Genomic DNA, 16,417 nt, shown 5'->3' on the forward strand with positions numbered 1-16,417 from the left:
ACACGCCGGCCTCGCGCCTCCGGGGCGGCCACGTGCTGGGGGGCTGCTCTTGCTCCCCGCGGTACCGCTCACCCTCCTCCTGTACCCCGCGCAGCGCCTCGCCCTCCTCCTGCCGCCCCCTCCTGGCCCACCAGCGGGCTCTGCCCGGGGGGCTGCCCCCCTCCCCTCGCTGCCCGCGCTCCTGCTGTGCCCGGCGGCTCAGGCCCTGCTCCTGCCGCGCTTTGGGGCCGCGCTCCTGCACCCCCCGCCGGCCCGCCCTCCCCCCCCGCCCCCCGGGGCTGCCGCTCTCTGCGCCCCGCGCCGCCCTCCGCCCCCCGTTCCCCCACTGCTCGCGGGGTCTCCGCGCCGCCTTAACGCCCACGGCGGGGGCCGCCCGCTCTCCCCGCTCCTGCAGCCCCACCCGCACTCCCAACGCCACCCGCTGCCACTGCCCCGGCCGCCCCGCGCCGCCCCCGGCCCCGCCGCTCTCCGCCTCCCTCCCGCCGGCCACCAGCTCCTGGCCCTGCGCTCCCAGCCCCGCTTCCTGCACGCCCTCCGCCAAACCCCCCGCTTCCTGCACCCCCGGCGCCACGCCGCCCCCTTCCTGCACCCCCGGGCTCAGCCCCCCGCCCTCCGCTACCCCCGGCCCCCGGATGGTGCCCTGCCGGCCCCGCAGCGCTGGGGGCTCCGCTCGGCAGCTCCCGGTCCCGCTCCCGGTCCCGGCCTCCCCTCCGCCGGGAGCTCCCGGGGCGGCGCGCCGTCCGCCCGGCCCCGCTCTTAAAGGCGCCGTGCCGCCGCCTTACGTAACGGCGGGGCTGCGGGGAGGAGGCGGGGGTGCACGGGGCGGCGGGAATAGGCACAGGGTGAATGGGCACGGCCGGATGGGTGGAAGGGTGGAATGATGGATAGAAGGGTGGAATGATGGATGGATGCACGGACAGGTGCAGGCGCGGACAGATGGGGGGTCGAGGGGCGCACCCTCCCGCTGCGGCACACGCTGCGCGGCCCGAGCACTGCGGCCCCGGGGCTCTGCAGTCACTGCAGGGACGGGAGCGCTGCCAGGCCGATAGGGGAAACAGCAGGCAGGGTGCCTGCAGAGCTGCCTCCTCCCAGAGCCTGCTAATGGGAGGATGCACTGCCTCTCTAGTCAGGCTGGACAGTGCTCTGAGCGCCCGATGGAGCTGTAGGTGCCCCCGTTCAGTACAGGGGAGTTGGACTACATGGCCTTTAAGGGTTCCTTCCAACTCAAACAGGTCTGTGATTGTATCTCCTGCTTCACAGACACGGTTAAGTGAGACTGGCAGGAAGGACCAGAGAAGATAGCACAGAAAAGTTGAGCATCCTAACCCAGTAAAACATTTGCAATGGGAAGTCCTGCAGTAAGAAGGCTGTACACCTTTGTCTTGGTGGGGGATGGAGCACTCGAGGATGTTGAGCAGACCTAATCCAGGCACTGACCCTCCTCAGGTTATGAGGTGCAAGGACAGGGCAGCGGGAGCCACCCACATCACATAGCAGCACCCAAGCTCCATACTACACATGTAGAGAGCAGTCAGCTATGGCCTTCCAGGGCACAGGCATAACTACCCATGGCCAAGGATGGGAAGACTGGCATCTGTCATCCACTCCCAGGCCTCAAGGTCTGATTTCTGAGTGGTCCCACATACAGCCATGAGATGGACTTGATAATCCTCATGAGTCCCTTCCACCTTGTGCTATCCTGTGACTTTAACATGGTGACTGGGAAGCAGCAGCCATGAAGGGAGGGGGACAGCTCACATCCATCACTTTCCCACATCACCGCCTGCGTCCTCAGCCCGGTTGCCTGGAGAGAAACAGCACTCTGAGCACTCCAAGCAGAACAGCATGGTGAAGTTGGGAGGTCCCCATGGTGGCAGTGGGGATGGCGGAGCTCGTGTGCAGTTACAGCTCCAGGAGAGCAGCCTGTCTCCAGCTGCCCATCAGAGGCAACAGAGGCATCAAGAACCCACAGGAGTTCAGTGTTGAATCTTTCAGAAGTTTTATTGAAGCAGACAGCAGATAACCTCGATACAGACAGTAACACCCCACACCAAGTCAGACACAAGCCGCACCACAGCAGCAGGCACGGCTGTGCTGGCTCCTGACTCTCCAGGTTTCATCTTTCTCTGCTGGTCGCAAAGCACACACTTAAGTCTGACATCAAGATGCATGCAAGTGCTACAGCAAGGAGTCACAGACAGCAAGCTCTTAAATGCCATCTGGACAAGTGTCACTAGGAAACAGCTACATAGGGTTGTGCACACGCCTCAGAGACAGCAGGGCAGTTAAGGATGAGCACTGGGACTCGCACCTGGACAGCAGGCTTCCAGCTTCCGATGAATGCAAACAGAGCCCCTCAGTTCACATGGGCTGAGCTCACTGCACAAGCAGTGGGCACCTGTGCCCGACCTTTGTGGAGGATGGAGTCTCTCACCCAACTGCACATCCTTCAGGCGTTACTGCTGGGCCTCAGGTAACACTCAATTTAAATTATCATGATTTTTAACTTTTTTTTTTTTTTTTTTCCTAAACAAAGTACACAGCTAGATGCTGCCTGACACCTTCCTCCTGGCAATCTGCAGATGTCAAACACCAACAGTGCTCAGCATCGGGTCAGGGAGCAGTGCAGCACCACGAGGAAGGTGTTTCTCCCAAAAGCACCCAAAAGGAATGACTAAGGTTTCCAGCAACACCCAGGACAGAAGCAAGCAGCCTCTCCAGGTGTGCACCCCAGCATCAACCAAAGCAGGCAGAGTTCTCTGTAGTAGTACACACACCCAAAGCAGCAGCCTGAGCCCTCCAGCCAGCAGTCAGCCCCAACCCCTACATTCACCTTGAGTTCATCATGTCTTTGTGACCGGTTTGAAGGAAGTTTATAACAGCACAGAACACACAAACTACTGCTAACTACTCTACCTTTCACTAACATCCCAGCCCCAGTCTTGTTACTTGGGGCAAGAAGCAACTTCACAACAGCACAGCTATTAGAACGAGTTCAGCCTACAGAGGAGTCTACAGAAGTACGGAACAGATTGAAGTTCGTATTTGCATCACCACAGGAGAGTGGAAAAAAAAATAGGACTGCAGGAAGTTGATCCATGTTAGATACTAACCATCAAGCTTTGCAGATGACATTTCATGATAAGCATAAAACAATTATGGGAAACACTGTCCCCGATAATTACGTACACCCATAGTGCAACATATGGAGGTCACTGCCTCCGATATAACACTGTGGTAGGCAAAAACTACCTTGTTCTTTACACATTATGGAAGACACTGCCCCCGATAATGTCAGTTAGGTTTCATGATACATAAGGTACTGGAAGTCTGCAGGAAGCTGCCATTGCCAATAGGGCCAATGCCCAATCCGAGGGATGAGTTTGTGTGCAGTGCTGTGGATGGGGTGAGCGCTGCACAGCGAGCCCTGCTCAGGGTGCTCTGCCCCTCCATGGAGCAGTGCCACCACACGAGCACAAGGCTTCCAGAAACAGGGAAGAAGAGGAGTCCTAAGCCCACAGAGCGGCACAAGACACCTCAGGGAGCCAAAATTTCCAAACTTTGAGTTGCTTTCCAGCATTTCAAGGATCATTTGCAAGTGCAACCCAGAGACTTGCTACCAGGTTTAAAAACAAAATTTAGGGGGGGGCTTGTTTGGATTGTTTTAAATGCAAAGTTCCAGTATCATGTTTGATTGTAATAGCAGATGCTGCTTTATTCAAAAACGACAGTATAACTGTCATAATTATGGAAGGCACTGCTTCCGATAATTATCTTCTATAAAAAAACCCACGCACCATTTATAGTGAACACTGTCACTGATAAATAAATAAACAAATAAATATCTCAGTGTCAAACAAGAGCCATCCTGCAAAATGGCATCAGCCAAACAGAGTTTGGCCAGCAAGAGACTCTGCTTTGCAAAAGGCCCCAGCACAGCAAGGTCTGAAGTGCCAGCCCAGAGCTGGCTCTCAATGACTCTATTCTATGATTCTAATGCTGCAGGACTCGTGGAGGTGCCAGCTATGAACACAAAAGGGGGGCACAACAGTCTTTGGGTTATCGTTCCTGGGTATCGAGGCCTGCCCTTGTAGCAGCAAGCCTCCAAGATGTCATTGGAGCCCTGCTGCTGAGTAAAGGCAGGCCGGGCACTTCAGAGCTTGCTGATAACCCAGCACTTACAGGCTGCTGTTTTTAATTCTTCAACCATAGGTTTGTACCTGCAGCTCACTGGCCAGAGAAGAGATCCTTACTGTGTCAGAGGAATCCATTCCCTGCCCTGTCACTACATTTAGGAGGCCAACAATAAAAGAATTTTAGATAGACACAGTACCTTCCCACTCAAGGTACTGGTTCAGGATTCCCTTGTGCTGTTAGCTCTCAAGTACACCAGAGAGCAAACCCCACAAGCAGCAGCAGGTGACAAGTTTGATTGCGGTCAGAGATATCACCATAATTTTAGTACCTGCTTTAGAACTGCCTCATATGAATTTGTGTGAGATTTAAATTTTACGCTCAACTTTGGACAAGAAAAGATTTGTTACCAAAAAAAAAAAAAACAACCAAACAAACAAACAAAAAAAAAAACAACAAAAACCCTCTACAGAAAAATAACGCCATGGTAGGGAGTGGGTTTCCCTAACCCTGTACCTTAACCAGGTGTTTGCAGTGCCTAGAATTCATTGTCAGTATCCCAGATATCACCTCCCAGGGCGTTAGCAGCCCCTTTAATGGTCCACGTTGCTAGGGCCAGCTGCTCCTTCAGCAAGTTCAGATCCACATCGCTCTTGCCGGTTTTCAACAGCTGCAGATGCTCCACCAGACTCTGCAGAGTGTGGGTGCCTCTGCCGAAGAAGACGTGGCGAAAGGGAACATCTTTTGGTGAGAGGTATGGTGACAAGAAGTTATACTCCACCTGGAACAGAGATGCAAACTCAGTGTTATACTTTCACCTCCCAAGCTTTTCTTTTCTGATCTGCCCCATCACCAGCCCTCCAGCATCAGCACCCAGCCCTTCCCTACTGCAGCTCTGCCAGGGCCAGATCCTGACAGCAAGCACAGAAGTCAGTCACATTAACATTTAGCACAGCACCTGCAGCCTCCAAGTACAAAGCCCATCCTGGCCAGCCCTCACCTCGTAAGGAAAGGCAAGCCAGCTGCAGACACCTACCTTCATGATCCTGTCATTCAGGGCTCTGCGGATGACCTTGTTCTCCCTGTCACTGTTTGCAATGTCTCTTCTCAGTGCATCTGCAGCTCGCTGGAAGTCACCACGGGCAAAAAACAGCCAGTCCAAGGTCAACCCCAGCTCCTGTGAGGGAGGAGCTGTTAGCAAACCTGATTTTCTTCTTTTGCAGCTCTCTTACCAAGAATTTTTTTTTTTTTTTTTTTGCCAGTTTAATTAAGTAGCAGAGCGAGTTCCCGGCAGTCTCTTCTGAGGTCACTGAGCACAGCTTATGCCTCTCCCCACCCACAGTTTCTTGTACTGTTTCAGCAGAGGTGCAAACGAGATGCAAAGCTGCACTGTGCTGTGGATGATGTCCAGACTAGAAAACATAGCACCCACATCCACCACATCCTCCACCACAGCAACGTCAGATAGATCTGCCTACACAGCAGTACTGCCTGTACTGCTTTTTAAGGAGTTTTGTTTGTTTGTTTTTTTTTTCCCCCTCAAATCACATCTTGTAACACTTGTATCCAGATGAGGAAGATGCCACCCAACTGCAGCTAACAGTCCTGGAGTACTGTCAACGCCTGGCCTCAGAACAGCCTTCAGGGATTCAATGCACTCAGCACCCTTCTTACCTGCACATCCTTAACGTAAGGCAAAAACTTCTCCTGGTATGCCAGTAATTCTTCACTGTATCTCCCAAAGTCCAGGAAGAGCTCGTGATCATGGGTCAGCCTGAGAGCTACTTGTCCAGCTACTTCTGCAGCAGCACGCAAAAGTGCATCCAGATTGTCAATTCTCCTCAGGTTCTCCAGTGTGTCACCCTTAGTATTCAGGAAATGATATTCCTCATCTTTCTAGAAGAAGGAAGACATTGAAGTCAGACAGAAGTGCTTCGCCAGCTGGGAGTTATCTCCCAGTACATTCCATTTCCTCGTGCCTCTAAGTAGTGAGATTCGGGTTGGAAAAACTTCAAAGCACAGGAGAGGGAACAGACCTTCTACATTTAGTCCCTCACAGCTTCCAGCAATCAGCTCTGTTAGATCGTTAGCCCATTTCCCTGCAAAGTTGTGAGCAGGCAAACTCCAGCACATATTTTGGTACCTGCTGACAGTACTCTCTAACCCTTCCTGGGCAGAATAATATTAGATTTTTTGGAGGAAGCCTGACACTAGTAAGATCCAAACATTCACAAGCCAAGGAAGCTGTTACCATAAAGGCTCCAAGTTCTACAGCTGGCAGCCTGGCTAAGGCCATTTTTGCAGCAACGATCTACAAAAGCAGATCTGGATAGTCTGTGTTAACACTTGCTCTGGCCCGCTGTACAGCTTCATACAGCTTCCCCAAAGCACTTTGCTTGCTGAACAGCAGGTTGTACTGCATCTTCCACTGAAGTAGCAGAAGCCTGACATCTTTACAGTGTTGTTCATTTCTGCATCATTGACCTTTGAACATCCAGAACAGTGCTGGTTCCCCCTCCCTATAGGACACAAGCATCCAAGGTGCTCAAAGACACACTACAGGCCACATCCCAGCAGCAGCCTTCAGAACATGTGACCTCTCAGCCTGGGGTCTATGGCAGTACATGTCCTTTCCCAGAGAGGCTCCTGCATGGACACTATGCTCAGGACAGCACTCTAGGCTTTGCCATCTTGGAGAGCAACATCCCTCTAGCACTTTCCATGGAGGGAATGCACCATGCAGTTAGACAGTACTTACATTGTAGAAACCAAAAGACACCACTGGGATTCCTGAGTATGCCAGGAAAGGGAATGCTGCATCATCCAGGCCAAGAGGAACACTGCAAGAGACAAGTATTGAGCCATTATCAACTGGTTTAGGCATCCCAGGAAAAAAAACTACAAGGCTAGAGCTGAAGCACTGAACCAGCTGGGCTACCCTGTTCAGACCAGACAGATTTTGGCAAGGAGTCCCAGCCAAGTACCAAGAGCTGCTGGTCACTGCTCTTTGTGCAAGGTGGCTCTTGCCCTGCACAAAGAGCATCTGAACTGCCTACAGGCAGCCTGGGGCAGCACTAAGCAGAGCTACTGCTCTGCTCTTCACACTTACCTGACCCCACTGCAACAGGTAAAGCCTGCTCCAGACAGTGGCATGACATTCCAGCACAAAGAGCAGAAGCTGTTCAGTTTGTTCTACAGAAATCTGCTTTCCCAAAGAGCAGGATGGCAATACTTACACTGCTTTTACCCAGTCCGAGCCAACTCTGTCCAAGAGACTTCTTGATCCTTGTGCTGGATCCTTCACCTGCAGAGAGAGATGACAGTCACTGCACCTGTTCTAACCTGTTTAATTTGCTGTATCTGCCCCAGAACTTGCATAGTTATGCCTGTGTCTTCTTCCACACAAACACACCCTATGCAGGACAGGCACTCGTCTCCCACCCAACAGTGATATTTACTGATTTCACATTGGAAATAAGTAAACTGCAGAGCCCAGAGCCCAGCTGACAGGGCCCTCCAGAATATTTCAGCCCCTTTATGTGATGCTTCTCCTGAAAAGGCGCCAGCTCTGGCAAGGAAAATAATCCAGCATAGCTCTGGCTTAAACTGTAAGTCACACCCAACCAGCTTGAGACCCCTTCAACTCACCCCCTTCATAATTCTCTCCAGCAGCATGTACAGCAAGGGGCTGGCAGAAATCTTGACATGGCTTGCTCCTGGGAAAAAGAAAAAAAAAAAAAAGGCATTTGACGCACTGATAACTACTAGAGCAGCTCAGACTTGCAACTGAGAAAGATCACTTGACCCAGGTGGTAATCTATCTATAGCTTGTTGCCAAAGGCGCCTCAAGATACATAGAGCAAAAATCACTGAGACCTAGAAGTGTCTTCTAGCTCAGGCTGCAGCAACCTCCCTGCTTCAGCTCAGCCAGTGATAAATGGAGTCATTCCAGCTTTCAGCCAAATATCCAACACCACTTTTGACACAGTTGGAGCAGAGTTTCCATTTCCGGAGGCTAATCAATGTCTGTCAAACTATTCTAGTCCTACTTGATTTCAAGGGGAAAAAAAAAAAAAAAGAGTGGCAAATTACCCAGGACTGCAGCATCCAAGTTGATGTAAGTGAAAGCTTTGGCATGCAGCATGGCAGAGTACCCCTAGAACAAAACAAATACTGTAAGACAAGCAGTAACGGTATAACACCAGGGCATTTAATTAATAAAAAATAATCAGAAATGATGACTGAGCAGTCATCAGATAGAAGTCTATCAAAGAAACTGTACCTCCAGCCATTCAGTAGCACCCACAGCTCCATAGTCTCCTGCACTCCAGCTAGCAAAGATGATGCTTCGCCTCGGTTTGTAGCCCTCTGCAAAGACAGAGATGGAGATCTTCAGCCTTCCTCACTGGAGATGTAGCAGCACTCAAGGCCTGGGCTGATCAATCACCTGCTGCTCAGGCAGAGCTTAAGCATTCTGGCTGTCACAGAAAAATGTGCACACTAATGGCAGCAAGCATATCCTTTTCCCAGCCTTTCTCCAAATCCTCCACGCTGCAGAACTGCATAGCAAAGCCATATTCACTGTATTTGCCCTCCTTTCTTTAGCTGCCTGAGCTCAGAATTAATGCTGGGGACGAGAGCACTTGCAATAAGTGCCATCATGCAACCCCCACCCCTCCATCTGGTAAACTATTGAAACATTTTTCACCTTCAGGCCTGGCTGTACAATAAGACAGTTCAAATTTGAGGCTTGTAGTGCATGCTATACAAGGATATTCTTGCATTCAAGCCACACCAGATAAAGCAGGTGATCCCTTGGAAGCAAGTGCTCACTGCAGACAAGTTGTCAGTATCGGACAAGAAACAGCCTTTCAGAAGCCTTCCCGATTCCCTACACGTTTCTTATAGGATTATTTTGTAACTGAACTCTCCAGTACTAACAAACGTAGAGCTAAGCCAGTATCATGCTTTAGTACACAAGTATTTACCATTTTTCACTATGTCTGAGATCACACGGGCAAGTTCCAACAATATAGCAGTTCCAGTGCCAGCTTTAGCCACTCCTGGGCCCCAGGAATCTCTCTGGGCTCCAATCACAACATACCGATCTAAAAAGGAGACATCAAGATTTGAGGTTCAAGCTTCACTTTGCAAGCACTATCAGAGAGTCAGCTTTGAGTTACTGTGCCAGGAGCTACATACAGAGTCTAACCTCTGTATGAGGTTCATTCCTTTCATTTAGCCTTTCCCTGGCAGCGCAGTTCAGTTTTACACTTAATCCCTATAGAAGGGCTGTGGTTCTAACTGAAGGAAGTTCCCCTCGAGCCTGAGCCACAACGTAGTTGCTATTACCTGGTTCTTCAGATCCTTGGATAGCACCAAAGATGTTCAGAATCTTCCTGTCTTTCATGGAATTGTTCACATCCATTTTCACCATTATCTTGCTGTCCTGCTTTGTTGTCACCTTACAGGAATGGATCTCACCTTTCCATCCTTCAGAGCATGAGTCTCCATCCATTTTGCTGAGGAAAGAGACTCCATTCAAACTCATTACCCAGCTCTGGTCTCATTTAGTTACATGATATCAGGATAGCTATGTGATACCATTTACTATCCAGCTATCCTGTTTTTAAGCTACAAGATATAGACACAAGCAACAGTTTTCCAGCCAGCCCCAGTAAGTGCTTCCTGCGATACACAGCAGAGACCAGCAGGGAGCTCTCTGGGCTCGTCATACCTCAACACCATCCTTAACCCCTGCAACAGAGACACCAGCACACATGCCAGAAGAGACCATTACCTGAACAGGTTGGCTGCTGCACTGCTGGAGATGGTCTGAACAGCAATGTGGGGTAGTCCTGAAGATTCAACTGGTGGAAACTGTGTGTGGTTGAACGAAGGGAAGCCTGGGGTGTAAGGGTCTCCAGTTCCAAGGTGGGCCTGTGAAAAGCAAGAAGCTCCTCAGGTCTCAGAAGAGACCAACTACACAAGGGCACAAAGTGCTGCTCGAGCTAGAAGCCAGAAGGACAGATACAGTTTGCAGCTCATAGGGAAAAAAAATTCCTCAGAGTAACAAACAGGAAAGCCAATCGCATACTCACATGCCCAAATGGGATAAGGGTCCCTGCTACCCCATAATTGAGTGAATCCACATACATGAGGACTCCAATTGCTCCTGCCTCTTTGGCATTTGCGACCTGAAGGGTAAAACAGCATTAGCTGCACATTTGCAGTCGTTGAAGTGCTTCTCAGCTCTGGGTCTATGACACAGTGACACATGCTGGGCAGAGTCCTACAGCCCTGCCTCCCCACAAATATCCATCTGAAGAGCAGTTCTGGGGCAGGCCTAAAACAGGCTTGTGTACAGAAGGACTTGGATCTTTTATAGACTGCTTGCATGTTACCTCCTACAGAGCGAACATTACAGCAATACATGTGGCAACAGACTGGGAAGGCAGTGCCAACACTTGGTGCAGATGAAGGCTTAGTAAAGAGCCAAGTGAGACACTGCAGCAGCAAGAGGTGTTCTGGAGACAAGGCTGTCCTGCTTCTAACAGCCCTATTACTGCTGCATCTAGCAATAACAGCCAACACCGCACCCTACCATCCCCCAAACTGCCTACTTCTCCCTGTTTTTCCCAAATGCTTGGCCATCCCAGTCAGGCTGCCAGAGGCTAAGAACACTGGCCCCATAAATGGTAACCAGCTCCTTTCAATCTGTGTCCAGACCTGCGCGGGGAAGCTTGGAGAAAACAAGACCAGACCTGCTGAACAAGTTTACCTATGAGTTCTAAAAACTTGAACTGAGGTAGAGAGGTGTGACTAAAAAAAAAAAAAAAAAAAAAAACCAAAACAAAAGACCATGTTTGGCCAGGCTTTGGGGGACACAGTGTTTACCTTCTCGGCAAGTGTTATTTTTCCAGCTCTGACAATGACTATGGTTCCATTCAGTGTAGTCACTGACTTTTGTATTGTCTCAATATCTCTTTTCAGTCCATAGTTCACATAGACAGGTTTGCCCTAGAACAGAAACACTGTTATAAACACAGTAGTCCTATACTGGTAAGACAATTGAAGCGGCCTACAAAGCTGTGGAGCCTGGAACACATCAGTCTGCCATTAACAGAAAGCAGTTCAACCTCAGCAATGTAAACTCCAATCACATGCAACACGCCTGCTGGAGCAGAATCTCTGTCAAAGTTCCTGGGCTGGAAGAGAAATTTAAACTGTATCTTGCTGAAGGAAGAAAACTGTGTGCCCATTGCTCACCCCCTCCCCACCAGTTCTCTAACTGGGGAGGCCTTTATACAGTGCCTATTCTGAGGCGAGCTATTTCAGACATCACCATCTGACAAGCATGCACAAATCTCCCAATTTTCCTGAAGTCACTTACAGAAAAAGAGCCACTCTCACTGTATGCCACGTATGCATCAGGAGTCTCCAAAGTCTCCTCGTAATCACTGAACAACACGGACACTTTGTTCTTGGTGCTGTTAGAAGTTAGGAGACGGTGTTACATTCTTTCACAGGCTGAATATTTAGATATCTCACATATTTCTGTAATTCTTGTAATACTAAGTCAATCTAAGCCTGAAATAGGAAGACTCACCCCAGAACTTCCCCAAAACAATTTCTGGGATTGTTCAGATACATCAACAAAGTCTAAATTCTACAACAAGAAACAGTCTGTGCTTCTAGATCTCTTACTGGTTCCTTCAGAAGAGCACACTGAATTCCCCTCACGTGAAGGGGCAGGAAGCCTTGTGGATGTGAGCTGTCAGCCAACACAATGGCTTGCCTAGATAAGGTCTGCTTTAGAGAGGTGTAACTGGCTCACAATTTCAGCAGAAATTCTGCGTTTACTCAGGGCTATGGAGATCCATGCTATGTATAAGAAAGATCTGCACTTCTTTGTTAACATACCTGCCTCTGACTTGCAACTTAATATAGTGTTCATCATTCCACACTTTATCCAAGAAGAAGCTGTTGAATTGATCATGAATGTAGGTGGCCATGTTCGAATCTTCAGCCTCACCAGCCTCAAAGGAGTCCAAGCCTGCCCTTTGCCTGCAGGGAACATACACATGGCTTAGGCCACAGCACCAGGTTGCATTAAAGCATCCCAGTCTACACAGTCAAGTCAGATGAGTCATTTAAAATCAACATGCCTTCCTATACCATTAAGACCCTTGTTCTCTCCCACAGCTTTAAGTTATGCTTTCTGGAACTGTTACCTCAAGCGGTCTCCAAGGTTCTTGGCTGACAGCTTATCTGACAGCATGGCTTTTAGTTGAGGCCAGTAGATGACAGGTGGTCCTTGAATCTCTTCTTCCACAGTTTCATCACCATCCACCAGGTAAGATGCAGTAGGAGTTATCTCACACCTGCCACTTCCATCTTGACAAGTGGCAGCCAGCTGCATTCGTCCACGATAACTCAAGTAGCCAATGAGAAACCCTGCAGAGAATACAGATTCCTTTGAGTGTCAGAAAGACAACCATACCAGCTCCACATCATACCATGTACTCACAGCAGCTTGACAGTTAAGTTGCATCTCTGTTCTCACACCATTTTTAACAAGCTGGTGTACCCAGGGACACACAGGAATAGCATCCTGACATTTTGCTTGAGTTGGCACATTTGAAAGTACAATGCAGATGTGATCTTGTGCTTGGCAGAGTCCCCCCAGCACCACTCAGAGAGAAGAATGTTTACTTTAGGTTGGCAGCAGAGTTAAAACCTTTTGAAAGATCAGCATGGATATTCATCCACATGTCTAGAGAAGCATTAGGAGCTGATCAAGGGAAAACTAGAGCCCTTGCCACAGCCACCCGTTTGTTCTTTAGTTAAGGCACAGTCTCACTGTCAAGCTTCACACTTCTTTGTTTCAATTTTATGTTACAAGTCTGAGCTAGGCATTCTAAAGAGTGAGCGAAAAGAAGCTGCAGCCTGGATTGAGGCTCTTTAATCACCTCCCAAAACACTACAAATTCTAATGTTAACAGCCATGGAGAGGTTCAGTACTACTTCAGTCCACTTCTTGCAGTTGCTTCCCACCCCTCCTTACCAATCAAAAGGAGGAGAACAGCTGCAATGACTAGGAAGCAGAGTTTCTTGCCATTTCTCTGTGGCTGAGCCATACTGTCATGCATGTACTCTGGCCTTTCAATGTCCACTCCTTCCTCATCATCAGCAGACAGCTTCATCTCCACGTGGCTGTTGTCTCCATCCGTTTGCCTGGCAATGCTGAAACGTGTGTACGACATCGGCTCGGCACTGAACTGTTGAAAGACAGTCATACCATGGAAAAGAGTTTGCTACACCAGCCTACAGGCAGCTGCACCCATGTTCAAACTAAATCCAGGTCTCCCACCTAAAATTATGCTAGCACAGCCCAAGCCTGGCTGTCAGTAAGTCACGCTGGCTGCTCTGAACAGACACAGGCAGACTAACATCCATACAGGGTCTGATTCTAGCTTGGACTCTGTTACAGATACAACACAGAAAACAGCACTGACATTTCCCATGTGACCCCATGGCAATGGCTGGCAGGATTTCCTGGCCTTAATCAGCAATGCTCTGCTCTAACCTGAAAGTGTGCAACCTGCACAGAAGGGAACTCTGATCCGAACAGAAGAAAGGGACGACAACCCCTCCACTGCTGTGCCTTTGAGCCACATTCACTTTGATGCAAGTAGTTTCATCCTGGGTCTATATAATCTTACAGTAAACTGCCCCAGGCTATTTTTAAATTAAACTTTTAATGAATATTATAAGAGAGCTATGCTGAAAAGAGATACCCAGGGGAATCACAGAATGGTTTGGGTTGGAAGGCACCTTTTAGATCATCCAGTTCCAACCCCCTGCCTTGGGGAGCTCTGTTGGCTCACATCAATCTTTCCACCCACCAGAACACTCAAGACCTTCTCTGCAGGGTCACTTGAGTTCTTCCCCCAGTCCATACATACATCTAGGACTGCACCTTGCACTTGGATCTGCTGAATCTCACTAGGTTCTCACAGGCTCACCTTACAAGCTTGTCCATGTCCCTGAGGTCCTCATGTCACAAAGGCTAAGCTTACAGTAGAATTCACCTTCCCCTCCCCATTTACCCTCCCAAAGTAACATAACAGAACACAGTTGTCCTGATAGGAATACAATCAGCTTCCTCAGCAGTACTTCCTCCTGGGATATTGTTCAAAGCTCACCCCCCTAGTTTATCTCCTTTTTTCAGCTTCCTGAAAGACCCAAGACACCAGAGCAGTTAACGATAACCCCACCATATTGAGCAGCTCACACCACCTTATCACAGCCAGTTAGCTACAGGGAAGCCGGTCTCACAACTCACACAGGAGCACCTAACACTACCTATCTCTTGATAAACGGCACAGGGGTGGAATGCCTTACCAAGTTAGACAGTGCTGCTCTGGCATGATCCATTGCCTTCCGGAGGAGTACTCACCAACTTGACCGAAGGCCTAGAAATTCAGAGCACAACAAATCAACTCTGGCTGTTTCCCTACCACCACGAAAGATGCCCAAGATCCAAGTCAATAGAGGAATGCACATGCATGCTTCTATCTAGGCCACAGTTTTAATTAACCGACAACAAACTTGCCCGTTAACCCTGGATGCAACCAGCAAGTTCACATATTCACAGCAACTCTTTTCACGGAGCCCTAATGGCAGCAGGGAGTGCAGCTTGAAAGCCAAGGGTCTTGCCTATTGCAGGACCATCTCCACTTAGGAAGGGGTCACAGGAGGTAGCGCTGTGACAACAGACACCATGCACCTCAGTCTATTGGGGTCTGGCTGAAAAGCAGGTAGAGACGAGCATCTGGCTGGCAGCAGGAGCAGCACAGCACCCTACACCAAAGCAGCACAAGTCCTCAGCCCCTAGGAGCACTTCTAATAGGAAGATATCTCCTAGGTGACCAGGTTCTTCCCAGTGTTATAAAGGCAACCTCTGCTTTGATCAGCCGAGAGCAGCCACCCAAAACTGCGGTTACTTTCATAGCCTGGATTTTTCTACACGGTAAGTGCTGCAACCAGAACTGCTTTGGTTCATCTTCCTCGGTGCTTCAGCACTCCTCCCTTGGACAGCTGTGGGCAGAAGCTCCGTGCGGTACTGACTGGACAGCGTGGGTCGGGACCACCCAGCTCACGCAACGCCCCCAAGCAGCGCTCTGAGAAGCCGCTTCGGGCTGATCCCTACGGGCAGGGCATTGAAACTGGTCTTTAGGCACACACAGATTACCTTTACACCTGGGAGCCACGCAACACAAGCCGATTGTTTCGGGCAGAGAAGATCAAAGGTTAATAATAACGGCCGGGACTCGTTCCACCCTTCACTTACAGCCGAGGTACGTGCGGGCGGAGCTGCTAGCAGCTGGTAGGGGCTGAAAGCGACAGCCAGAGGGTCGGAGTCCAGCAGGCCGTGCCTCCCCACGGGAAAGCGTGTGCGTGGGGAGGGCCGCGACTCGCAGCAGCAGCAGCAGCAGCACCCGCAGCCGGGGGAAGCACGAGGGGCGCACGTGGCGCGGGGACGCAGCCGCTGACTCAACCTCCGCGCAGCGCTCATAGCAAAACCCGCAGACACAATGAGCAGAAGGCGGGCCCCGTGTTCCGGGCAAGGATGGGAAAGGTGGGGAAAGCAAAAACCGCCCTGCACCCCCAAAATGCAGCAGGGGGAGAAATAAAAAAAAAAAGAAAAAAAAATTAAAAGGGGTAAAAAAAAAAAAAAAAAAAGGTTAGATTCAGAGAAGGGAGGGCGGTGCCGGGGCTCGGCCCGGCTGGGGGCCGCGCGATAAGGCCGTGCCGATACGCCGCCCGCCGCGGGCACGTCGCCCCGCGGGCACCTCAAGGTCAGCGCAGCCGCGTGCGAACGGCCCCCACCCCCAGCCCGCTGCAGGCCGCCCCGCGCTCAGCCCCGCACCTGAGCGCGGCTCAGCTCGCTGTCTCGCTCGCCCCCGCTCCTCCCTCCCACCCAGCCCTGCCCGCGCCCCGCCGCTCGCACGCTCACCCGCCCGCCGCTCCCGCACCTCCGCCGCCCCCTCCGCTCGCCGCGCAGCGGCACGACTGCCGTTCCCTGCGCCCTCCGCGCCGATCATTCTGGGCAGGCCCCGCCCCGCCCCAATGCCCCGCTCTGATTGGCTCTCCGGGCGCGCAACCGCCGTCAGACGGCGCCGCTCCGCTGCCTCCTGGCTGTCTTCGTGCGTCGGCGGCCCATTTAGTCGCTCTGTGGCGCGGTCAGGATGGAGCGGTGCACGTTTACCCCATTTAC

General features: G+C 50.8%; 1 protein-coding gene across 1 annotated transcript; it reads right to left on the reverse strand.

Moving 5' to 3' along the window:
* Window positions 1-1,982: 1,982 nt before the first annotated feature.
* On the reverse strand, window positions 1,983-15,106 carry TFRC (transferrin receptor). The gene is made up of 18 exons (XM_042820307.1): window positions 14,542-15,106; window positions 13,202-13,415; window positions 12,369-12,591; window positions 12,058-12,201; window positions 11,528-11,624; window positions 11,032-11,154; window positions 10,236-10,331; window positions 9,935-10,074; window positions 9,487-9,656; window positions 9,123-9,242; window positions 8,417-8,502; window positions 8,227-8,290; window positions 7,783-7,850; window positions 7,371-7,438; window positions 6,893-6,974; window positions 5,809-6,030; window positions 5,171-5,311; window positions 1,983-4,915 (listed from the first exon to the last, which is right to left on the reverse strand). The coding sequence occupies exons 1-18, from the start codon at window positions 14,572-14,574 to the stop codon at window positions 4,673-4,675; spliced, it is 2,334 nt and encodes a 777-aa protein (XP_042676241.1). The 5' UTR covers window positions 14,575-15,106; the 3' UTR covers window positions 1,983-4,672.
* Window positions 15,107-16,417: the final 1,311 nt, after the last annotated feature.

This window comes from Centrocercus urophasianus, unplaced genomic scaffold, assembly GCF_019232065.1.
Source record: "Centrocercus urophasianus isolate 14NV4802_14NV808 unplaced genomic scaffold, USGS_Curo_1.0 seq_19, whole genome shotgun sequence".
Classification (NCBI taxonomy): domain Eukaryota; kingdom Metazoa; phylum Chordata; class Aves; order Galliformes; family Phasianidae; genus Centrocercus; species Centrocercus urophasianus.

What these genes read in the sequence shown, in the direction of transcription:
- TFRC (XM_042820307.1), bottom strand. Translation starts at nt 14,574, where the DNA reads ATGGATCATGCCAGAGCAGCACTGTCTAACTTG. An exon ending in AAATAACACTTGCCGAGAAG is followed by an intron (nt 10,332 to 11,031) that starts GTAAACACTGTG and finishes TTTACCCTTCAG; the next exon opens with GTCGCAAATGCCAAAGAGGC. An exon ending in CTTGGATGCTGCAGTCCTGG is followed by an intron (nt 7,851 to 8,226) that starts GTAATTTGCCAC and finishes TCTTTTTCCCAG; the next exon opens with GAGCAAGCCATGTCAAGATT.